A 27110-nucleotide genomic window follows, 5' to 3' on the forward strand; every position below is an offset into this window, starting at 1 on the left:
TAACCCATGATCGTCGGTTAAGATTCATGCGTTCTTACCACTGGGCCATCCGGGCTTTTTATGTATTTGTATAGCTTTATTATTATTATATGATAACATTTTTTTTAATATCGCATTATAAACATATCATCACGTAATATTACATTCTGTAAATACAAATTATATGTACCTACGAAAAGTACTGTATGACATCACTTGCCATCGAACATGATATCCGTCATATTCGATGTCAGGTGATCTCATAGCCATCAAATACGGGACGGGACGAACGTGTCTAAAAACCTCACTGCACTTCTCTTCGTCATTATTCAAGTAAAAAAAAATAAACGATGTAGATACATAGATTTGTACAGTTAATTAGACTACAGGCATATTTTAATAATATTTTTAAATCTGAAACGAAGACTGCGGGCTCTCCACCCGGGCAAGCTCCAATGAATATCCACGTTCATATTTTTTTTTATAATAATTAATTTAGAGATAATAATTCAATTTAAAAGCGGGGAAGGAAAACATTGAGGAACCTGCGTATGTCGGACGAATTTCTAAACATGTGTATCCCGCATTGGCGCAGTGGTTAATAGGCTCGACACCTTTTCCTAATGAGAACAAACTTTTACTGATCAAATTCTAACACCGGCGACTTAAATTTATATTATATAAACCACTTACTTTAACCAAAACTTAAACTATGACAGGCCGGTTGGCGTGGTTGGTAGATCCTTGCCTTTCACACCGAAGGTTGTGGGTTTGATTCCCACCAAGGACAGACAGTTGTGTGCATGAACATGTCTGTTTCTCCTAAGCCTGGGTGTAATTATCTATATAAGTATGTATTTACAAAAGGAAAGTAGTATATGTAGTATATCAGTTGTCTGGTTTCCATAGCACAAGCTCTGTACAAGCTTAATTTGGGAACAGATAGTCGTGTGTGATTAATGTCCCAGGATATTATTACTTACTTTAACTACACATTTATTTACCGAAAGTATGTTTTACCACTTTATAAATTTATCATATGATAAATTTATAAAGTCTTAAGTTGGTATTCGTTGACTTTTATGTAGGATTGGTAAATATATTATTATAAATTGGATGTAGAAACTTATATAGCGTGAATAAAATTCAACCAATACTAACCCCAAGCACTTTTATCATCTATATAATCTTGTATCGATGTTAAATGATCTGCGTAACTTTATTATAGATTTCGATAACATAGATTCCTCTCAATAACCATGGCAACCATACTCCTCTACATAACAAAACCGAAACATGGAGAATTCCTCGATAAAGAGAGAGTTATAATGTTTTATTTAATAACAATTCACTTTTTTTTACTATTTTTATTTCTAAACGTTGCCAACACAAAAAAATAAGACATGTCGATATGTCTTATTATATATATAAATATGAACTGAACTTCATGTGATAAAAAAGCGTGCAGGTTTGGATTAAATTGTTGTTGATTTTTATACAAATTTAACTGTATTTTATTATCATACCAATCCATTACCTACCGAGTTCCTTGCCGGTTCTCGGTAGGATCTACATTCCGAACCGGGCACTATTTACATCTATTCATGCTTTTGCATTACGATTCATGCTTGTAAAACCTTACTTGAATGAGTTACGTTTTGTTTTTTATGGGGAATTTTAACCGGACGTTGCGACTAAAAAGTATAAGTATTCAATTCAAAACAATCGTGACGCCAGCTCACGTTTAACGGAACGCGTAGAACGGTATTGATGCGTTATTAAAATATTAATTGGCTCCCCGCATCGCATACTGAGTTCTGTTACAATTATTTCTTTAGTACGCTCTATGTACAAAAACAGTTATAACTGTGGACCTCTACGAGAATAAAGTTTTTATAGATCGTACATACATACATACATACATGAACCCTGAAAATATTACACTACTTTTTTTGGCAGTCGTTTAAAAATTACAAATTACATACTAAATATCGTAAACCAGTGCCGCATTTATCAAACAGAATCTCTAAGCTCATGTCATACCGTAACCGTAACCGTAACAGCCTGTGAATGTCCCACTGCTGGGCTAAAGGCCTCCTCTCCTCTTTTTGATGAGAAGGTTTGGAGCTTATTCCACCACGCTGCTCCAATGCGGGTTGGTAGAATTCACATGTGGCAGAATTTCAGTGAAATTAGACACATGCAGGTTTCCTCACGATGTTTTCCTTCACCGTAAAGCACGAGATGAATTATAATCACAAATTAAGCACATGAAAATTCAGTGGTGCTTGCCCGGGTTTGAACCCACGATCATCGGTTAAGATTCACGCGTTCTTACCACTGGGCCATCTCGGCTTTTTAAGCTCATGTCATAGAAGAAATCATATTTTAAACATTGAGCATGGTAAAACTAATTTTTTTTTTCGATTTTCGATTTATTTTTTCATTAATAAGCCCTCTGTTACTATTTTAACAACTCTTTTAACATTATGTTGTGGCGATTCGTTGCCGCACCGCAAACCAGGAAGTTACGATATGAAACATCATTGCTTTTACCTTAATACGTAACAAAAATTACATATGAATGTGTAAAGCGGTTTATGACCATCTAATTTGATTTTAAGATTACTTAAGCATATTTCATCATGAATATAATATGAATTATATCTTAATCCAAACTCTCAGTACAGCTGTAGTCGGTTCCCCTTGTTACGTCTGTGGAAGAGTTTGCTGTGCTGTGCTGCAGTCCTGTTCTAGTTTCTCTGCGCACTTAGGCTCTCTTTCTAGGCGTTTAAAAGGATATTTGGGGTCTTTTATATATTATTAGGTAGGCAGACAAGTGAGAAGGTTTAGAAAACTCTTCTACAAAACGTATCCATGTCCTCTGACTCGTTAGTTACAAAGCTTATCTTCGACAGAAGATGTCTCTTTTTTAAGTTGTCGCTAAGCAACCGCTCAGCTCGCTACAGCTTCAAGCTATTTCTGATATTGAATGATCATTCAATTATTATGCAGTCGCGCCATTTGTTCAATACGATTGATTGTATTTTATATTCTTTAAATTAATTCGCTATAAATAAACTAATGATGAAAAAATAAACAAACAGCTTAATAAAAACCACAACACACACGCGAGAAAAAGTGAACTTAATACATTTTAATTGGAGTGAGAGTTTGTAAACTCGGTTAAAACTAGGTTCAATTATTAACGGTCAGTTAACTGAGATTCATTGAAATCACAAATTGTCGGTTCGCCTTTCACAAAGAACATGAGTATAATTCATATGATTGCTATTTTAGCGCGAATCATTGTTAGTCTGTTTTATTGTTCCGTTTGATTTCATCCTAGCGTGCTTCGGTATACCACGTAGTGTTTTACTGTGTCAACATATCGTAAATGTTAAATACAAATCAATTTGCCATAATTTAATTCTTTCAGTAACCCAATACCAAAGTTATACTTTCGTATCGAACCTTGGATAACAGTTGGTTGTGACTAACCTATTTTCGTATCGAACTATTGGAGTTTAATATATATATATATATATATATAATAGTTAGGCGAACGGGCAAATATTAACCGTTCTTTACATAGCCAATGCGCCACCAACCTAGGCAATTAGGTTAAAAAGATGTTATGTCCCTTGTGCCTGTAGTTACACTGGCTCACTCACCCTTCAAACCGGAACACAACAATACTAAGTATTGCTACTTACTAAGGCAATATAGAGTGCATCTGCAATCGCTGTCGAGGTGAGTGGGCAATCGCCCACTCACCTCGACAGCCGAAATTCGCTCAAGATATCATCTATATTGTTAAATAAATACAAAGCCTATTTAGCGTCTATCATCCGAAAGTAAGACAACGTGAGCTGTCTGTGTTCTCTTTGATACGAATGAATAAGGGGACCTTTGTCGTGCAAGAGTTTGAGAGTGACTGTTATATTGGAACGAATTTGGAGCTGACTGACATATCAACGTAGCACAAACTACTGCGGCTAGTATCATGAAATTCATACGAATTCCTTTCTATTCTCCACAGTAGCACTTAGGAAGCATTTTTGAAAATTTAACCCCTAAGGTAAAGGGAATGATAGTTTGTATAAAATTCTTCACTTCTGAAGAAAGGTATTTAGCAATTCTGAATTATCCGCTTAATTATCATAATAATTTAATCCGAAATAGTTATTTTTATAACAATATATCTTAATACATATGTAAGCTTCCCCCTTCCTTTATAAATCTACGCGATCTGGCTCTCACCGCCTAACTGTGACATGAATTTCATCGCGCACAAAGAAATTAGGCAACTCCTTTCTTTGTCGCACTTCCAAAAAATGGAATTCCATACCAGCTCACGTGTTCCCCTCCTCTTACAACCCGGGTTCCTTCAAACGAGGCGTGAAGAGGCATCTTGCGGGCCGGCAAGGCGAAGGCGGCTAGTGCAGAACATTCTTCCCGTCTGTACTGGCCGTCGTCGCGTTTGGACTTTACTACCACTTACTATCAGGTGGAGTAGAGTCATTTGCCCTCCCGGCAAATATAAAAAAAAGCGTTGGTACATCTATTTTACTGGTGCTAGGGCTTTGTGCAAGCTCGTCTGGGTAGGTGCCACCCACTCATCAGATATTGTACCGCAAAACAGCAGTACTTGGTAATGTTGTGTTCCGGTTTGAAGGGTGAGTGGGCCAGGGTAATTACAGGCACAAGGGACCTAACATCTTAGTTCCCAAGGTTGGGAGCGCATTGGTGATGTAAGCGATGGTTAACATTTCTTACAATGCCAACATTCATGGGCGTTGGTGACCACTTTCTACGAGGTGGCCCATATGCTCGTCCGCCTACCTATTCTATAAAAAGAAAATCTATTAATGGTCGTGTAACTTCTAAAAGACAATTCATGAAATTCACACGATATAATTATAGTTTTCTCGAGAGCCGAGACTAGAGACGACGTACATAGCTGTGCTAGGATCCGATAGGTGGCGATAGATTGTCAATAACAGCTTCTTGAAAAAAAATTCAAAGCTACCCACGAAATCTTTTCTAACTCATTTCCACAAATTAAGTTATATAACTATATACAATTCATATCATGGTAATTAACGAATACTAACTCACACTTTATATCATCTGCATAAAATTATATAATTGTATTAAGTAATATGAATAATATTAAAAATTATTAATTGGCATTTCATTATCTATTCGCGCAAACAGTCTGGATAATGTTCACACTGATCGCTACACTAACTAACTTAATTGTAATAAGGTATGTATTTATAATAATTCAATTATATTAAATAAAAATAATGAAATTTACTATGTAGTAATGCAAATTTGTACATATACATACATGTTTTTAATTTAATATTAATTTTAATATTTATCTAAAAGTAGTAAACCAAAATAAATGAATAATTAATCGCCATAAATCCCATTCCACCGTGACTTGAACACTTACTAATCTCATATATTACCTTATTTTAACTTATAACATATGAGATCCGTATACACAATTATATTTTATATACTTTCTCTAATCTTATGTAAAAACTTATCAGTATTTTAATTTATTTAATAACATAAATAAAACAAATGCATTTAAGTTTGATGATATCGTTTAGACGAAAACCGTTTGGTAAAAACTTTCTAAATATTAACATGGAGAGTGATTGTATATTGATATATGTATAGTGATTAAATATTATTACTTGAAAAACTATACAATACGTAGTAAAAAACTAAACATATCCAGGGCCGGATTAACGGGTGACCTAGGCAATATACGTCTCGGGCCCCTTCATCGTTTACTGACTTCCAATAAAATATTATCGATAATTAAGAAGTTGCGAAAGTATGCCATTACACTTGTTAAAAAGTTGAATTATTTGTCTTTAACTCATTCGTTAACACGGACGTTTAAAACCCTAGTGCAAAATTTCCGCCTAGATGTTAGTTAGCCTGCCTAACGGATAAACCGTCGCTGAACATATCTATGAAAACAAAGCGAAAACACTTTCTTCGACTATTTTTATTTGTCAACAAACTCACGTACGACCGACTTCGATATTTGCTTTCCAATTGATTTGGAAAAGTTAAGGAAAAAAATGTCTTCGCAATACAACACCATCTATTGATGATAATTGTATACTTATTTAACGCCATCTATTGACAAGCTAATGAATGTGTGAATAAATTTAAAATGTTTGATTAAAACAGTTTTTATTAAAAAATATAATTTGTAAACCGGAACTAATGCTTAGATTTCTAAATGATTTAGAGACAGAGTAAATGCTAAATAAAATGACTAGCCTACATGTCTAGTCATTTTATTATATGCCTTATAATATATTGAATAAAATAAATAGTTTGACATTGGATTTTTTTTTTTATTTTCATTTTAAAATTTGCTTGTACAGTTTTCAAAATGGCAACTTAGTTTTTGATATCATTATTATAATAAGTTAATTGATTGTCATAATGCCGCATATTAGTTATATGAACATAAAATATCTTACAAACAAAATATATGTATATATAAATGTAAAAGCTATTTTATCGTTGTTTATATTGTCTTAATGTTAATTGCTCTCATAGTAAATGCCCTAAAAAGGTGACATGTAATTTAGCATGTTATATGCTAAATAAATAAATAAATAATTATTCAGTTACTTTATATACAATTGATTTACACTACATTAAAGTGAACAAAAAGTGTTTTATATTTTATTTTACGACATAATATATCAACGCTTTAAAAATATTTAACTTTTTTTTTTCTTTCTTTTAATATATTTCGTTCTTTTTTTATTGTACTTGCTGAACTAACAACATCCTAATGTAAAACGAATAAACTAATCTTATTTACCCAAGAGTGAAAATACTTACTCAGTTACGTGAATGAGTGAAAGTATTTGACGTGATTCTAGTGCTAATCATTCCGAAGAATTCTCGTTCTCATTTGTTTAAGGAATTGAAATTTAGTGATGTACGTTGTCGATGAAAACTCGAATGATATGTCGATTTTGTAATTCCTAGTTTGTTGCGTTATTCGTTAATTTCAAGCGCGATTTCGTTCTCATCGAATTTCGATTCCTACTTATTTGTGTATTAATACGATGGCTCGTGGCGAAAACGTTCAACGCCAGACAAGCACTTCTGAGTTTCATGCTTTTAATTATTTATATTTTAATAGAATATCTTCACGACGGACATCTTTGGTACCATAGCGCATAGACGACGGTTTGAAGAGTGATTTATACTTCTTGCAATGTCAGTTTAGCGAAGGTGACTAATGATAATAATAATATCATAAATAGCCTTCGTTAAAATATATGTTTTTAAATGTATAAAAATATTATTTTAACCCTAAATATATACTAATAACTCTGTATCATAATTATTTCATACTGATATCATCGCAATAGTATTGTGCAAAGACAAAATTGATTTAACACTAGGTCACTTATATATCGTTAAATATTTCGTAGTATATATATATATATATTTCATTGCTTATTAACTCCGTAACTAAAAGGTAAAGTTATCTCAGTTCCGATATATTACGTGGAAACCAGCTTACTAGATTACTGAACGAATGTCGCGGGAACTTAGACATTTATGTTAACTAAACACGGGTAAATAGTTTTAAAATAATTAGTCTAGAATTTTTCTAACGCAATAATGTCATACGAGGTTAAATGACTTATAATTCAATACATTTAATGCTTAATAATAAAAATCCGCAATTATTTATAGTTTTACCCATTCAGATATTTAAATGACATTAATAACGATAAAATATTAAATATATAAAAAAGTTAATTGAATTGTATTTAATTAACATATTTATGGAACTATTAAATACTAAGTTTCTTGCCGGTTCATCTCGGCGTGATTCATGGCGTAATTATTTCGATTTAAAATTTAAATTGTTTATTTATCTTACATTAATAAATATTGTGTTCCTGAACCCATTTTCCAGATTGATTTATTGTCAATAAGCACTTAGTTCAGCGGTGATGCCTGTTTTTTGACGTAGGTAGGTTTTCGATGTGAAAGTCACTGGTCCCCTGGGTTATTGTCGTGGAATATTAATAGGAAATTAAATGAAAGTCTATTGCTATTAAAATAATTATAATATATATATATATTATAATTATTTTAATTTATATATATATATATATATATATATATATTTAATTTCTTGTTAGCGATGTCCAACAATACTTGCTATTACTTCTACATAAAATTCTTAGGAATTTAGTTCACCTTTAGAGGTGATATCAGACAAATTTACTGCGAAGAACATCAACAGAGCCGCTCCTTGCCCCTTTCAAATAGTTTTTTACATTTTAACGCCCATTTGCTACCACGCGCCCAGAACGATCGCTCCTCTCGTTCTACCCCAGGGTCAGAGCTGAACAGTAGCTCGAGTAGATTCATTTCTATGCCAATATCGAACATTATTTGTTTTTTAATTGACGAAAAAAACATCCTTCTGATTTCACCTTAAGAACCTATCACTGCAAACATTGCATATATAAATAATTTACGCCCAAGATTTGCAATCCACAAACCATTGACCCAAGACGTCCGATGCAGAAATAAAACCAAACAGCTGAAATTAATGATACGAGAAATGAAGCGCATCGTCGAATAATTACATTACTAATAATCTGTGTTTAGTTATCGTATTTGCTTAAATTGACTTTGAAAATTTGAAAGATTGCCTTGGAGTCACATTAGTGCCAGTAGGGGTAAATAAACAGATATTTATGTCTTGATGGTTTTCTATACAAATAAATAAAATTAAAGTGTCTGTCTGTGATTACAAAATAACTGCCGCTTTTTAAGGTAATAGGGCTATTTGCGAAAGACCCAAACCAAAATACCCATTATTTTATTGTAGTTTACCGCTGCTACCTAATAATTTAATATTGTGTAAATATAATTCAAATACACATTATGTACGTTAAAATGTCAGATTTTTAAGGATTTTAGTCACAAACTGAACTCCACGCGGGTGAAATCGCCGGTATTGCTAGTTATAAAATAAAAACCAAACCAATTTTACTCTATTCATCACCACACGGCCACCACTCAAAACCAATTATTATGATAAGATTAATCTTGAATAATAGATCAGTATCGCTGTTTGATAAAATGATAACGCGTTCCTGTATTCAACATGAAATATTAAAACTAAAAATTGCTTTAATTGAACACTTAAACATTATTATTCTAAAGTACATTTCAATAAATGATAATGATTTAACTAATTTTGGTGACGGCGACTCTTAGATAGTCAACTGTGTAGGAAATATAGTGCTAAGTTTTTGCGCAAACATTACACAGTGCACTCTCCAATCTCTCACTCTCATACTCCGATGGGACAGCAATTTGATTCGTCCGGAGAGAGCATAGGCGCAGGCTCTACGTACTTTATTTTATTTTTCAAAGAGTATTTTAAAGAATATTTTTTAATTTCATAAACGAATGTTTAGACTCGCATGTAAGTCGCAAGTAAGTGATTCAGACATTCCTTACATCACCAATGCGCCAACCTTAAGAACTATGATATTATGTCCCTTTAGCGGATAGTTACACCGGCTCACTCATCCTACAAACCGGAACAAACTATGCTTACTGTCAGTATTGATGGCAGATTATATGATGAGTAGGTAATACCAACTCAGATAGGCTTGCACAAAGCCCTACCACCTATTAAACTCATTTGCGATTGACTCGCCAGTTAAAACAATCTTTTCAATTTTTTAATGTGTATTTTAGAACGTTTTCTCATAAGCGTTGGTGGTGTAATGGTCAGCATAGTTGCCTTCCAAGCAGTTGATCCGGGTTCGATTCCCGGCCAACGCACACTTTTTACTTGGTTGAGATCACAACATTTTTCTTTCTATTAGTATTATATTTTTATTTATTAAATACAAAAGCGGTAACAATGTACGATTTAAAAAAAGTTTTATATTTTTATTATAATAATTAACATAAAAGCTTACGTTTAGCGGATGTTCTCCTCTCTGATTTCGGCCATGGCGGTCATTCTCAATGAAAGCTCCATCACTGTACAGGGCTATTATAGTGCACAAGTATGCACCTATCCACAGCCACATATTTTGATAACGTGGCAAATCCGACACAACCAGACAGAAATAAACAGCTCTTACTGCTTTCTGAGGCACAAGACTGAAAACAGTGCCAACTTCCAAACTCCGGCTTGAGGGATTCTCGACAAAGCACCCCAATAATTTTTTAATTTGCCCGAACCGGTTTTTGTACATAGGACCTCTGATCTCCGGCCTTATAAAACACCATATACGTTTATTAATATAAGCATAACAGGATGGTATGCCAAATGAAATATTTAGTTTTTGCTGTAACTTATATGGATACAATGACCGAAATCAAATTAATAGGAGTATTCTTTATCCAAATTCAATTTCTACGTGATACAATTTACGGACAGCACTATTGTACCTAAAGTATACAGTTTTATTAAATTACATATTATAGTTATGAAATGAGATACGTAGTCAGAAAAAGGCATTGCTTTAAAGGGGTAATTAAATCCAATCGAAATTGACCAACGCGATTACGTGTCGACGCAAATCGAAAATCGACAGTACAATGTTGTAATCGATACGGTCGAATCGAGTTATTAATATCGAATCATTAGAGATGTTCCCATTGAATTACGCAATTCCTAATGTGGTTACGCTACGTGTTTTAGGCCAATAACTTTGATAAATCACGCGATGAAAATACGTCAAGCTCCTTTGGATTAGAAAGAGACATGACGATGTGTAGTAGATAGTGGCATTGCCACGGGTTTTCTGTCGAGAAAATCTGCGTCCGTCTGCATGCGTCTGCAGCCCGGGGTCTGACAGTTACTAATGTTTACACTCCCGTGCCTCGGAAAGCACCCAAAGCCAGTGGTTTTGCACTGAACCCTTTCAAATCGTGTCGTAACAAACTCAAGTCACAGGTTTCCTCACGATGTTTCCTACAATCTCCGATAATAGAAATAGGCGCATGAGAATTTGTGGTGCTTAATTGTATTTGAATTCGTAATTTTCGGTTAAGATTCACGTCTTCTAATTACTGGGTTTTCTTAACTCTTTTTCACAGATATGTATAATTTTAAAAATGATTAATTTTGATAAAATTTGTACTTTTACAAGACATTACATAGAAGATTATATGCGAGTTAATATAAGTGTGTGGTACCAACCATACACTTATATTTTATTATTTCAAACCACCGACTTTTTCTCATCCAAACTTATTCCATTTGTAAAAGTAAGTATAGTTTGCTTTGTAAGTATAGGTTGGTTTTAAAAGGCAACATGTTTTGATTAAAATTTGTATGTAAATATGAATAAATTATGTCATTATTTACAATATCAGAAAGCCTTTCGAGAGCAGTTACAAGGGCGAACAAGCAATATTTGCATACCAAAATTAGCTGGGTAATAATCAATCACATTGTATAATTTCAACACTAACTACCGTCGAGCGACCTTGCCAATTATTCATTCAATTACAGAAGTATGTTTAGGCGTTTCATCATTAATCATATTATTATCTCATTTAACAATCTCTATGAGTTTGTTTCTTGTTTTTTATTGAAGTGTTGTAGATATTTCTGCTAAGCTATTTAATATATTTGGTTTAATCCAAAATGTTTCAATGGAACTTAGGGTCCAGTTGGACCCTATTTGTAGAACATTCTCAACGCATTCGGAACGCAACAATACTTACTTAGTATTGTTTGCGAATTTAAGGGTGAGTGAGCCAGTGTAATAACAGGCACAAGGGATTTAAAATCGTAATTCCCAAAGTTGGTGGCGCTTTCGCGATATAAGGAATGGTTATTTTTTCTTACATCGGCAATGTATATGGGTGGGGATGACCACTTACCATCCCTTTACCACCCATTTGCTCGACCGTCTGCCTATAACATAAAAAATCACTTACAGGAATTTCTATCGACCAGATTATTTTATTCTAAAAAAAAAGGGCTTTTTCGCATAAGCGAACATGCCGCCCTGGTTGAGAATTCTTAGGAGGGTACAAAATATAATATATTAAACTTAAAAATACCTTAATTAATCACAGATCTAAGACTTAATTTGGACAACATTTTTGCGAGATTTGACGTCGGATCTGACAGAATGACATTGCATTGTCCAACAGACTTTATATCCAAATTAAGTCTAGTTCTAAGAGATTCGTTCTGAGCACATTCCATCAATACGTGCAAAAGATCATCAGGTACATTACAAGTTGAGCAGTTTGGAGAAGTTGATTTCCGCATCAGAAATGCAAACTTATTGCAGAATTAATTTCGTTTCATTAAAATTCATGTTACCATTCTCAATCCAAGGATATCTGCATGGATGAGGCTGGATCGTACGGTACCATATACCTTTCTCCTTAGCTCTTTCGTCAAAGTACTCTTTCCATAAATCATAGATCGACCAGAGTTACATTTTCAAGTTCCTTCTCTATTTGTAGTGTGTTTGTGTATGTAATAAAATTGTTTGTATATATAAATAAAAGAGGTCAGAAAATATGTCATGGTTATTATCGTTCCAATGTTACAAAACTTGTATAAAAAGCATTTTTACCTAATATGGTAAATTTTTATATTTGCTACGTATAGTTTTTAATCGACCTTTGCTTATATTTGGCAAATTTTGATGCTATGATTTAAAATGAACAATTTGTCTTGGTATTATCAAAGGCATATAATAACTGATGTGCTAAATATGGATAAAGGCACATTGTCGCGTGTTCGAGTTTTCTCAATATAGCTTCTCTATATATAATATAGTATAGCTTAATAGTAGCTCATACTTGTCTCTCAGAACTTTTAATACAATTCGCATTATTGTCAAATTTTTCAAGCAATAATTACTTTTTCACACCGAAGCCATCTTCCGCGTTACGTCATTGTTTCATAAACCATCAATTTTTCTAAATTTTCGTTGCAAATCAATTTTATACGTTCTCATTTACAAAACATTTCTAATTTAATAGAAATTTGTTTATAAAGTGTTTTGTAAATTCTCTAAATGAAACATAAGTTAATTAGCGTACTTAGGTTAGTAAAGACGAACTTTTGAGTTTACTGTTTAGCATATCCGGGTATATGCTACTGTTGATTTCTCGACAGAACAAGCCACTAACTTTTACAGTCCAACCTGGGATTTGAACTCAGGACATCGGGATCTGCAGCCTCTGCCTACTCACTAGTCTAACGAGGTAGTCAAGAGAGCAATAAAGTGCGCTGACCGACGAATTTATAAACAAGATACAATACCTTAGTGATTTAATTACCGGTTTTCCTATATGTATAATATATTCATGTCGGTACCGTATCTCGCCGTGGTTTTGTGGTTTCTATTGTAACAGTTGTTTCTAGCACCGTTTTACTGAATTTTTCTTGTTTTTACTTTGCGATTTATTTCCTCTACTGGAGCGTTAGTTCGTGTTACAAAAACTTTACAATCCACAAGAAATATTTAGATAAATGAAAGACACGGTTACAACCAAAGCTATTTTGTCTTTTAACTTTTTTTGTGGTAAGATGATACGATTTATTGTATGATTGTAATTTCCGTTAAGTTCGATTGATGATAAAACAATTTTTCTATACAGAAAAACTTCTTGTGAATTTTGTGATGAATAAGTTTTAAGACAGTCTCCTGCATATCCACATCAGTATTTGAAAATTTTAAAAGATGGAAAAAAAATCTTTTTTTGTAATCTCACAAACTCAAATTAATTGTGTTATTTGTGTAGAAGTCCAGATATTTGTAGTCTATTTTGTATATACCACAAAATAGATGCCGAAATGGCCCAGAATATGTACATAAATCGTAACTGAAGAGACACGTATGAAGCCACTGCCATAAATTATTTTGAGGGCATAACCAACACTAATTTTTCATTTAATGAAAGGAGAGTATGGCACTTTTATATATATTATATATAAACGTGTATACTCTGATACGACTGCCTCGTTGGTCTAGTGGCTTGATGTAAGGCCGCAGACCCGGAGGTCTTGGGATCAATTCACAGGTCGGGCCAATAAAAAGTTATTGGGTTTTACTATCAGAAATTTCTTTGTAGTAGCCCGGAGTCTGGAAGTTGGAAGTGTGTCCCGTGCCTCGGAAAGCACGTAAAGCCGTTGGTCCTGCGCCTGAACTCTTTCCGGTCGTGTCGGATTGCCGTCCCATCGGATTATGAGAGTAAGGGAATAGAGAGTGCACCTGTGCTTGCGCACACACGTGTGCACTATAATATCTCCAGCGTAGTTGGCTTCTCTCTTGAAATTGGCCGCCGTGGCCGAAATCGGTCTGGAGGACATTACATATTATTATTACTATATATATACATACATATATATATGTCTATCAGTCCGTTCCAATGAGCCCCAAACCGTTTGTTACAGAATGACACCATATTTTTGTTATTAACTTATAATGTACTTTGTTTCAATAAGTATTTCAATAAATGTTTCTACGTATATGTGTAATAGAAACCGGAAACACAGATCAGATACTTCCTTATAAAGTTGAATATAAACAACATTTAATGCCTAGAGGTTAGTTTCGTTATACTTTATTTCAATACACGTTCATGCAATATTCATCCTTCAACCGACGCCTTAAGGATTTATTTTCGAGAACAAGTAATTCCGTGTAAATTGAGTTTCAAGGCGAATACAGCGCCTTGCTAGACCTTTTGGGTTCTTTTGTAAGATTTTTGTCAAACTATCAATAATCATTGATATAATAAAAGGATGAAATTAATTGATTCTTAAATATATCTTTAAGTTTTTAATTTTATTTGTTCATCTTTTTCTGACTGTACTGTTTTAAAAAAACATTAAGTGTTTCATAATGTACATACATAATATAAACTATTGTAAAACAGATTTTACGATAAATGTTCATAAAGCGCTTATTACCGCTAGTCTATATAAAAACAGTCATTTATATCTAGGCCTAGGTATATAACAATGGTTGCACACGAGGCTCACAGGCGTTGCGAAAAGCGGTATACCTCGATAACAACCAGATGTGCTTCCGATAAGAACCCGCAATTAACTGCCGCTATTCGCTAGCAGATGGCATTATGTAACCACAACAATTAAATATTTACTACCTACAAATATACTCAACAATATACTTTCCACTTTTTTTATTAAAACAACTTATAAACAACGATATTTTTTTTTATGGAACTATAATATTATTTCATTGCTTTTCTAAAAAGGGTAAGTATGTATATAAGAAAACCTATAAAAATTTTTAATATTTCATTAGAAATAAAACATCATATATGGCAATAACCATTTCCTCTTCTTGTTTGTTTTCATTACCTCGACCACAGACCACAAATGACAGTTGCAATCATATTACGACGGTAAAAAATATATATTGCCTTTATATTAAAATAGCTATATAGATACAATATAACCTTACTAATATTATTGAAAGTGAGTTTATTTGTTACGCTTTGACGACATAACTACTACACCTTCATAAAATTTTGCATACACGGTTAAAGAGAAGAAGTATGGCACCCTTCCCCCCAAAGCGGGTGAACCAGGGGCGGAAAGTAGTTACATGTTTGGCAGTCATGATGAGAACCAAACTTTAAATTTTCAAATATGTAACTTATTAGCTGTTAATGATTTAGCTTCGGTGGCGTTAATATTAATGTATAATAGATTGATATGTAACATTTGGAGTAGTTTTTTTTAGTTCTCATAAATTATTTAACCTATCTCGTAATATTGCGAGGTATTTTCGAATAATTTCAACTTCACAATTATTATTCGCGCAATGAAGTGTAACAGCAGAAAACACTGCGGGAAAACATTCCGCCATTGTTGACAGCGGCCATTTTGAATTCAACAAATGCATGGGAATATTCGCTAACCTTGCTCTTAATAAGAAATATAATGGTATTTCTTATGTAATTGAATAATTAATTTAATGTAAGCTTTTACTATACCTGTGGTAGTTAGGATAGTTTTTATCAGTTTGTAATCCCATTTGGACATAGGTCAATGACTTAATTATTGGCAAGGCAAAATCGTATTGATATATAATTTCAACCTTCGTCAAGTCCTCAAGTCGTCTATACCGCAATGTTTGAAGAAGAAAGTCTTCAACCAATGCGTCTTACCTACCATGACATACGGTGCCGAAACGTGGACACTAACTGCGGGACTAGTCCACAAATTCAAAGTCGCTCAGCGTGCTATGGAGCGAGCTATGCTCGGAGTATCTTTGAAGGATAAGATCAGAAATGAGATTATCCGGAAAAGAACGGGAGTCACCGACATAGCTTGCAAAATTAGCTGGCTGAAGTGGTAGTGGGCTGGTCACGTATGTCGTAGGACCGATGGCCGTTGGAGCAGACGAGTCCTAGAGTGGAGACCGCGAATCGGCAAGCGCAGCGTAGGGCGCCCTCCAGCCAGGTGGAACGACGACCTTAAGAAGGTGGCGGGCACCAACTGGATGCGGAAGGCGGAGGACAGGGAGCTTTGGCGCACCTTAGGAGAGGCCTATGTTCAGCAGTAGACAACGATTGGCTGTTGATTGATTGATTGATTGATTGATATAATTTCATAATTAATTTATAGTTGAATCTTGTATATGTATAGTAATCTATGTAAGCAATTATAATTACTTCTTACAAGGTTGTTTGTTGAATTTATTATCTGTTAAAGACATTAAAAAAAGCTCGATGAATGAATATTAAAATGAAATGTATTGTTTTTTTTTTAAATAAATTGGAATGATGAAAAAAATTTTAAGCTTTAATGATTAGTTTAAAAGATAGGTTTAATAAATTATTTTCAAAAATTAAATTCAAGAGTTTCTTATGCCATCACGACACTGTTAAGGCCAAGATCAAGTTCTATGTTTATTAGTTGTTATATATTGTTACAATTTTATATTTTACATAAATTATTTAATGTGTTTATATCACCTCATAAAAATTTACATCGTTATATAGATGAATGTATTAAACCTTAAAATTTATACAACTCATCGTTGTTAAATGTACTGTAAAATACTGTACAGCCTATGCTATAATAAACTTTGTTCCTGGTTAGGAACACGACTAGGCTTTCGGCATATTATCATTATAGAAAAATAGGTGTGGCGCGAGTCATATCTTATATTTATAATAAAAGAAGACGCTACGAATGCAATTAATTCTTAAATATATAATCTAAGTATGTAATAGGCGAAGTATTTCAAAATAGTTATGTAAAATACATCAAACAATTTTAACGACAGCTAGTTTTGCTCAACTGGTTTCACAATTGAGGGTATGGCGTTTCTATTCAAGATAATATGACACTTTATGTAACGAGATGTGACGGTTTTTAGTATAGACAAGAAATGTTAATGTTGCCAGTATTTACAGAAAAGCCGGCATAGTAAACGATGTAGCTGCTTTTTATATATATTGCTATAGTAACAATTGCAGTTTTTTTGAGATTTACATATATGTTAGACATGATATCTTAATATCACTCGGGAGAAGCAGCAGCATATAAACATTTTTTTTACGCGATTCATAGTTAAGAGAAATATATTTTTGCTCATGAAATATTAGAGAAATAATCAAAAATAATAATAATAATAATAAATCAAATGTTCGGTCTTTGCTCAAAAAGCTAAATTTTTGCACAACGGGATCACCTAACCAATATCAACCAACTCTTGTATCGCCAATTCCTCACCAACTTTGGGAACTAAACTGTAATGTCCCTTGTCCCCGTAGTTACACTAGCTCATACACCCTTCAAACCGGAACACAACGATATTAAATATTGCTATTTGGCGGTAGGTTGTGATATGCGTGAGTGATACCTACTCCCTCTGGTTTGCACAAAGCTCACCACCAAGTAAATCTTTATAGTTTATCTATATATGGTGTGGAATTTCAACATTATTTGCTCAACATAAAAATCATACTTAATTTACTCGTCAAAACAGTATTGGAATAATAAGAATAGCCTTGCCTTGACAAAGTGACAAAGAAATCATAGATAATAAAGAGTATTACGTAACAAAGGAAGAAATTTATTATAGCTGTATAAAATCGCATTATTCACCGCCACTGACCACCGCGGTCGAAACGATAAATATTCACAGGTGGTAACAATTTTACTACTTTCTCCGGTACTCGGTACGAATACAATATAGAATTAACATTGTTTATGGTTCATGCTACATTCTTTAAATGGCTCTTTGGAAAAGGTAATTTTTATAACGTTTATTTTTTTACTTAGTATAGTTTATACCGAATAGACGTTTCAATCTTTATTACTTCAACTTATTTATTATATTTATTCGATTTCACAAAAACGCTTGACTTGACTGTAATTCTGTTATATTATTAGGCCTGCTTTTTAACATATACGGCCTTATAAAGTTTGCTAAGCGGCTGTTTAGTTAAAGACATTTCTCTCTTTCTGTCATTATTGATTTGACATTCGGAAGAAGAAGACACATTCTTTAACTAATCATTTTCAAAAGAACGTTTGTAAGTAAAGCAGATTATGTTTTAAGGAATCGATGTCATTGCCATTGACAGCCTAGATTCCTATTGGATTGGATACGTAGTACCGAACAAGAATCACTGTTTTTTTTTTGTATTTATAATTTCTCGTGGTCGACGTTAAAGGAAACATCATGAGGAAATCCGGATTTGTCACATGCAATAGTGCAACATATGTACCACCCAATCTGCACCGGAGCAGTAGAATGAGCTCCAAGCCTTCTAAAGATGACGCATAATTTTCCCACCCGTGGGACATTTGTGGCTGTTTATTAATCTTAAATAAAATTTGCAAGTTTGAATGGTATAATTCAAACATAGTATAAAATTATAAGAACGTTATATAACAATAAACGCGTAATTAAAAGAAGCAACTATATAAATGAGAAAAACATAAATATTAATAAGCGCGATATCTCATCACGGTGAAAGTGAAAACTAGAGAGTAATCGTGAAGTGTGACGAACGGTCCGACGATCGACCTTCGTCAGTTACACTCAATTAATCGACAAATTTAAATCTTAACTTAATATAAATAAAGAACATTTTAAATAACACACACTAATTGCAAAAATAAGTTTGGACATAAACAGGTGTGGCGGCTGTCGTTCGGTAATTACATAATGAAGTATAATATTAAACAGTTTTTATGAATTATGACTTGGCCAGCGAAAAAAGAATATGACAAATGAGAGTTATTGCTTTAAAACACCTTTAATATCTTCAACGATGTACAGGCTTGTACTGACAAGGATCTTTTATTGCCAATGAAAGTTGCTAAAGTTGTTTAGTACAGTACAGTAGCAGCCTGTTAATGTCCCACTGCTGGGCTAAGGCCTCCTCTTTGAGGAGAAGGTTTGGAGCTTATTCCACCACGCTGCTCCAATGCGGGTTGGTAGAATACACATGTGGCATAATTTCAATAATATTGGACACATACAGGTTTCCTCACGGTGTTTTCCTTCCGTCACGATGTGTTCCACCGTCAAGCACGAGATGAATTATAATCACAAATTAAGCACATGAAAATTCAGTGGTGCTTGGCCGGGTTTGCACCCACGATCGTCGGTTAAGATTCACGCGTTCTAATCACTAGGCCATCTCGGCTTTTTGTTTAGTAGCATATGTTATTTATTAAGTCTAGGAAATATGGCACAGAATTGGTATATGTTTAGCAAAATAGCATTTATGAATCTCCCTCAAATTATTTCAATCGAGAAATCGATTATTGTTTATATTTTGTCAGTCTATTTCCTGGACTATTAAGATTAAAAAAAAGAATATTTACCATTTCCAATCCATACTGCGGTAAATGTAATAATAGAAAAACAAAAAAGGTTACAACGATCGTATCTCGCATCAATGGTTCTCTTTCAAAACATCATTATATTTAATAGAATTTGAAAGAGGTATAAAAGTCATGACACTGACTGTATTACCGTAACTTTTTGTGACTGTATTCATGACAGTTGTTATGCGATAAAGGTTTCAATATCTACTATCATCGAACTGTATTTTATTTATATTATATTGTAAAGGCACGTTTGTAACAGTTTTCCATTATATATTTTTTCGAATATCGTTTAACACAATAGTTTTTATTTCTGTAAAATATGTATTAAATATTACCAGTCTATAAAAAATTACAAATTTGTTTTTTTTTTAGCATCTATAATATCAGTAAAATGAATCTAAATCACTTAATAAGGATCTGGTTTCCTATTGTTCAATATTAATATTGTTAAATCTTTTCTGAACGTAGAAATGTTCAAAAATTTTAAATTACGTAATGAATTTCAAACGCCGTACACTCTTATATGACATTCGCCTTAAGATGCATAAGTATATATGCGAATCTGATTCAATTAGTTAAGGCAATAATTATAACGCTAACCAACTTGGTTAACTTTAAGTATCAGATTTAGTAAATTAAATCCTATTTATGAAACAAGCAAGTATATTAAAAAATTAGCAAAGCTAGTAAAAAAACGGATATAATTACAAAAGGAAATTATACGGTAAGATTATCATAGAAATTGATAAAATTATTGCTCAGGAGAAGGAAACAAGACGCGTGAAAGTATTTAATAGCAACAAGTCTTCATAGAAAGTAAAATATAATAATTTAAAGAGTGTTTCAATCCATCGTAATAATGTTGCGAACCAACAAAGGAAATTAGAATTAATCTGTTCCTTGTTAGGTACTTATCTAGTAATTGTAGGTTTTGTTAATATTACGGTTATAAAACTTCCGCTTTGTAATTATTATAGTTTATTTCATATCGAATTATTCTATCAACAAAATGCATTTTATAGTGTTAAATCACAAGATGATCAGACGTGTATGTTACCTATATGACATTTGACACAACCCTGCAATGGTCGTTTTCAGAGTTGATTGGAACTCTACAGCCAAAGAAATGTTCTCATATGCACTCTAGCTACCGACCTCCACAAGATATTTAATTATTTTTAAAAAGTGAATATAACTAATTATTACTATACAAGAAATATTAAGAGATATTAATTTATTTTTGCACGTGTTTGTTCGTAGTATTTAGTAAAATAATATAATATGATTAATTTTTATTATTCTTGTTTCAGGTTTCAGAACGACTCGTCAAGGTCGATGAAAATGTCGTGAATTTGTACAAAATTATCATGCACAGATAATAAATATCGATAAGTGATGTGGTGAGAAGCGTAGTGACATTTAAAATAGAAAGATGGCGCTGTTACGTGTGACATTCGCGTGTGCGTTAAGTGCTGTTTTTGTGTGTGTGGGTGGGCACGTAGCATTGACCTTCCCGCCTGCGAGAAAGTATGACTTGGACTTTTTGGACAATTCTAGAACGAAACCGCCATGTGGAATGCCTAAAGGTTCGTAAAATATATTTAACACATAGCTATACGGAAAACAATCATATTTACAATTTAATACATACATAAAAACAATACATAAAAGAAATAAAATAGAAAATGAAGTTGTATCCGTCTCAGGATCATCATCATTTTATCCCCTATCCCAATTATTTGTGTGTGCAATTTGTTCTTCTTAGTCATATCAAAAAGCAGAAAAACGGAACAAAACACTTTATTATTCCTCCAACTCAGGATGAAGTTACTCCTCAAGTTAATCCTCATATACTTATTACATCCTTTATCTCATTAATATTTTTTCGGTATTAAGATGCAGTCTCTCTACCTACTCGCTGACACATAACAAGCTAGTGTTACAGGCAAAACAAATAAATAATATAATGTCCTCCAGACCGATTTCGGCCACGGCGGCCAATCTCAAGAGAGATTAGTCAACTACGCAGGAGGTATTATAGTTCACAAGTGTGTGCGCAAACACAGGTGCACTCTCTATTTCCTAACTCTCATAATTCGATGAGATGGCTATCCGACACGACCGAAAAGAGTTCAGGCGCAGGACCAACGACTTTAAGTGCTTTCCGAGGAACACACTTCCAACTTCCAGATTCCGGGCTGCTACTGAGAATTTTCTGACAGATAAACCCATTAACTTTTTATTGGCCCGACATGGGAATTGAATCCAGGACCTCCGGGTCTGCGGCCTTACATAAAGCCACTAGACCAACACGGCAGACCAAACTAGAACGTAATTTGTTAGCATCGTGACTGTAACGTGATTACATGAGTCAGAATGTCAGATACCGGGCCGACGACCTAGGCTAAGGTCATAGAGCGTAAACACTAACGATAAGCCGCAATGACAGTGCGTGTTTACTACTAGAAAAATTACAGGTTAGGTTAGAATAGCGCTTTTTATTGCTCATTAATATTGTACCGTTTTATATAAAGAAAATATTTTATTAAACAATATTGAAGGCCGTTAATGTCTTGTTTAGCAATTTCTGTTCCTAAGCCTCTAGACCTTAGCCAAACATTTTGACTAAGGTGTACATTTTATAGATAACTTAAGACTAGGATTCACCTAGATCGCTATACGCTACGATGAGATATGGAGATGACGTTTAGAGCTAGTAGCTTGGCTCTCCATAAGATCTGATAACTTTTTACAGTACAAGCAAAGCGTTACATTACATGAAAATGTTTTTAATGGGATACTTTATTCTCTATTTATTATGTAAACAGAATTAACGGAAGACGTTTTTCTTTAACATCGAGCAGGAATTGTCACATTGGTCACCGATAGCCTATAGTTATTGCCATAGTAATATAATAAAAAAGGTTCAATGTAAGGCCAATTATAGAAATAAAAATATCATCTTTTCCTTTCTTCATAGAATAGGTAGGCGGACGAGTTGGTAAGTGGTCACGAACGCCCATAAACATTGGCATTTTAAGAAATATTAACCGTCGCTTACGTCACCAATGCGGTACCAACCTTGGGAATTAAGATGTTATGTCCCTTATGCCTGTAATTACACTGTCTCCCTTCAAACCAGAACACAACAATACCAATTACTGCTGTTTTGCGGTATAATATCTGATGAGTGGGTGGTACGTACCCAGACGAGGTTGCACAAAGCCCTACTACCAGTTCCTTCAATTATACTAGCTTAATCCCCCTTAAAGCACGTAATAGAAATATAAGTATTGGTAACTAATTACCTAATTACTAGTTGACAATCGCAAAATTACAGCGAATTTACCATATAACTACAAAATTTCTTATTAAGTTTATTTCGTATTACGTTGATATATTGAATATATTTTTTAACGACACAGGCAGTTTTTTTTATAAAACTCAGCGGGTTTTAAATTACTTTTACACTTGACCTACGTTAGTCGTACGAACAAATTGCATTATAATTATAATAAGTTTTATGTTTTGTAATTTATTATAACAGTTTAATACATGCAAGCATGCGATTATTTTATACAGGCTATTAAAGTTTATAAATTAATGTAAAGTCAATATTAATTAAAAAAACACATATTTATTATGGGGTAAATATTCCCTTCAAAATGGCATGCATAAGGGTGGAGCTATTTCGACATTCTGACGCAAGCAGTCGTGGCCGAGTGGTTAAGGCGTCTGACTCGAAATCAGATTCCCTCTGGGAGCGTAGGTTCGAATCCTACCGGCTGCGGATTAGTTTTTTCAATTCGATAGTTTTGTATTTTTAATATTTATTATTTAAAGTTTCGAATGTATCATGTCATACATAGAATACTTTTAATTACAATTTTGAAGTTCTACAATAACTTAATAGTTCATGTTAAATAATGCAAAATTAGTATATTTTATTCAAGTAGGCTCTTGTGAACACTTTCCAATCGTCATTTTACAAGATAAAATTAAGCTTAAAGCGGTTCTATTCCGGTTCAACCGAGAAGAACCGGCAAGATCCGAACCGGATCAGTAGTTACTCTTTTTCGACAATCAAGTTACATAGATAATTAAATAGAATTGAATTATTATTTAACCTGTATGGAAGTCAACGAATACTAACTCCACGCCTTTTTTATTATCTACGTAAGAAAGCGATGTGCGAACAGAATCCTATATGGTTATTTTTTAATTATGCATAAGAAACAAATTCTAAAAAACAACATATTATGCATCGCGAAACTGTCTTACTTGCTTAATCTCTAAATATAAATAAATATTAACAAATATTTTATAAATCTATAAAATAGGACAGTAAACATGAGTGATCTATACCGGATAAAATTTTTGCATTACTACTAAATAAATTTTATGAAGAAACTGCTTAGTCGTTCGCACATCCCCAAACCCTCACCAAACCGCATTAGAGCAGCATGGTGGAACAAGCTCCATACCTTCTCCTCAAAAAGGGAGAGGAGGCCTTAGCCCAGCTGTGGGACATTCACAGGCTGTTACCAATTTAATTTACGTACATATGTAATTTAATTAAGATAAAGAGCAACCACCGAGTTTCTTGCCGGTTCTTTCCGATAGAATCTATATTCCAAACCGATAGTAATTTAAAATTTAAATTATTGTTGTAAAATGACAATTCAAAGAGCTTACTTGAATAACTATTATATAGATTTTTGGTTAGACTAATACAAAAAAACTTTATTTAAAATCTATAAATCAATGGCAACAAAATGTTTTTTATGCATGATTAATCAATTTCATTTCATTCAAATAATAATGTATGCATATATTATTATAACAACGAAATACTAAGTTTTCCCGGTAACAAATATCTAATCTGCGCGATTCATAAACGTGAAATGTCTAATTAGCGCCATCTATCGTTATTGTGTTGTAACTTAAGCTTACATAAAAGTTCTTTAGGTCTTCTGGTGTCGAGTATATTTCGAATCCAATACGCGATTTTAAAGATATTTTACCTTATCTTATCTTAAAATATTATATGAGCAATTCTTGTAAATACAAATTTATTTTGTGTATCTCGGAATAGGCTTAAACGATTTGGCTCATTTTTTTTATTTAGATAAGGTTTTGCAATTTATATATATGTGTCATTCCTGAAAACACAAAGATTGCATAAAAAAGCCGAGTGAAACTATAATATAATCCGAGTTAAAGAAGTCAAAAACTGTAACAAAATATTAATTACCTCCCGAGGCCATTAAATAAAGTACATAACATAGTAATAAAACAAAATTAAAGTTTCAAATGTAATTCAATAATTATAACTAACCAAAAATATTTATTATCATCACAATATTAACCTGGAAATGGTTTTGCGGAAGGAATACAGAACCACACAGAACAAACTTGCTTGGGGCTTATTCTTAGCGGCCAGTTACATTACGTATAAAAAATGCCCACGCTGACCCTAAAGTCCAAATGTTGTTTCTAACGTATTACGTCACATGACCGTGTGGCCTAATGGATAAGGCGTCGGACTTCGGATCCGAAGATTGCAGGTTCGAGTCCTGTCACGGTCGATATTTATTACTATATTTTTTTATTTATTTTGTAACATTATACAATCGATTATAATAATTTTAAATTTATAATATTTTTTTTTTATAAATCGAACTGTATCTAGTAATTTAATATTAATTTAATAAATATAAGTAAAGGACGACATCTATACGCGATACTTCGAACTAATTCATTTACTCTGTCAAACCACAAGCTGTTTTACAAAAATACTCACAGGTGGCGCTGAATTGTAAAAATTATAATAGTTTATATACATAATTGTAATATTATTTTTATTTGTTTCAGGTTCAATAAAGACATCATTTTTAGCTGGTTCAACTGTAACTGTTCATTGGCATTTAGCATACGCACACCGAGTAAGTGATTCATAATTTAGTAATATTGTCATAAGCCCGGCTAGCTCAGTCGGTAGAGCATGAGACTCTTAATCTCAGGGTCGTGGGTTCGAGCCCCACGTTGGGCGAATATTTTTATTAAATTTTGTTTTTTTTTTATAGGGAGGATTTAGTTTGAGGATATTGGACTATCTAGAAAGACCTTTATTAGATTTGACACCAAGGGCTGGTGGCTCAGAGTTTGTACGAGATGATCCAACGTAAGTTAGAATCATACTTGCTTTTCTTTAAGTAGCGTTTTCATGAATTAAAAATAATCATATACAGCTTATAAACGCTTAGCGGCTGGTTAGTTAAACACAGATTTCGCTCTTTCTGTCATTATTGATTTTACAGACGAAAGAAGGAGACACAGTATTGTTTATCTAATCACCCGCTAAACAAAGTTAATAAGTACAGCCGATAGTTACGTATTCACGTATTCGATTTCTATAAGTGTTTGCGTTGATTAGTAAAACAGTAATAATAATACAATTGTATTAACAGCAGCGGTCACAGCTTATAATATAAAATATAACATCGAAATGAATTTGTATGCTGTGTTAGTGAAACATTTCTGACGCAATGTCGTTTCACTTCGATCAATGAGTTGCTATAATTATCATATCGACTAATCGAACATTCCAGGGCGCAAAAGTATGAAGTCCACTTACCAAGTGACTTCACGTGTGAGAACTGCACCTTACAATTGCAAAGGGAAGCCGGCGAGTGGGGCGCCAACTATAGATTTTGGTCCTGCGCTGACATCGATATCGTAACGCGTAAGCTACAACATTCTCGAATTTAACTACGGATCAATATAACATTAAGGAGCCGAGATGGTCTAGTGGTTAGAACGCGTAAGCTACAACATTCTCGAATTTAACTACGGATCAATATAACATTAAGGAGCCGAGATGGTCTAGTGGTTAGAACGCGTGAATCTACAACATTCTCGAATTTAACTACGGATCAATATAACATTAAGGAGCCGAGATGGTCTAGTGGTTAGAACGCGTGAATCGTAACCGATGATCGTGGGTTCAAACCCGGGCGAGCACCACTGAATTTTCATGTGCTTAATTTGTGTTTATAATTCATCTCGTGCTTGACGGTGAAGGAAAACGTCGTGGGGAAACCTGCATGTGTCTAATTTCATTGAAATTATGCCACTTGTGTATTCTACCAACCCGCATTGGAGCAGCGTGGTGGAATAAGCTCCAAACCTCAAAAGGGAGAGGAGGCCTTAGCCC

At 33.5% G+C, this 27110-nt stretch overlaps 1 protein-coding gene and 4 non-coding genes across 10 annotated transcripts in view; all 5 read left to right on the forward strand.

Moving 5' to 3' along the window:
- LOC126777614 (uncharacterized) overlaps window positions 1–27110 on the forward strand; it is a 76824-nt gene that overhangs the window by 33230 nt on the left and 16484 nt on the right. For all 6 annotated transcript variants that reach the window (XM_050500692.1, XM_050500693.1, XM_050500690.1 and 3 more), the window contains 4 exons: window positions 21205–21480; window positions 25769–25839; window positions 25981–26078; window positions 26506–26639. In XM_050500692.1, coding sequence (XP_050356649.1) covers window positions 21327–21480; window positions 25769–25839; window positions 25981–26078; window positions 26506–26639 — 457 coding nt within the window. In that variant the 5' untranslated portion in view covers window positions 21205–21326. The remainder of the gene's footprint in view (window positions 1–21204; window positions 21481–25768; window positions 25840–25980; window positions 26079–26505; window positions 26640–27110) is intronic.
- Window positions 9790–9861, forward strand: Trnag-ucc (transfer RNA glycine (anticodon UCC)). The gene has a single exon. It is a non-coding gene; the product is annotated as a tRNA-Gly (tRNA).
- Window positions 23603–23684, forward strand: Trnas-cga (transfer RNA serine (anticodon CGA)). Its single transcript has one exon. It is a non-coding gene; the product is annotated as a tRNA-Ser (tRNA).
- Trnar-ucg (transfer RNA arginine (anticodon UCG)) lies at window positions 25410–25482 on the forward strand. Its single transcript has one exon. It is a non-coding gene; the product is annotated as a tRNA-Arg (tRNA).
- On the forward strand, window positions 25874–25946 carry Trnak-cuu (transfer RNA lysine (anticodon CUU)). Its single transcript has one exon. It is a non-coding gene; the product is annotated as a tRNA-Lys (tRNA).

Source organism: Nymphalis io, chromosome 23 (assembly GCF_905147045.1).
Source record: "Nymphalis io chromosome 23, ilAglIoxx1.1, whole genome shotgun sequence".
In the NCBI taxonomy this organism is placed as follows: Eukaryota; Metazoa; Arthropoda; class Insecta; order Lepidoptera; family Nymphalidae; genus Nymphalis; species Nymphalis io.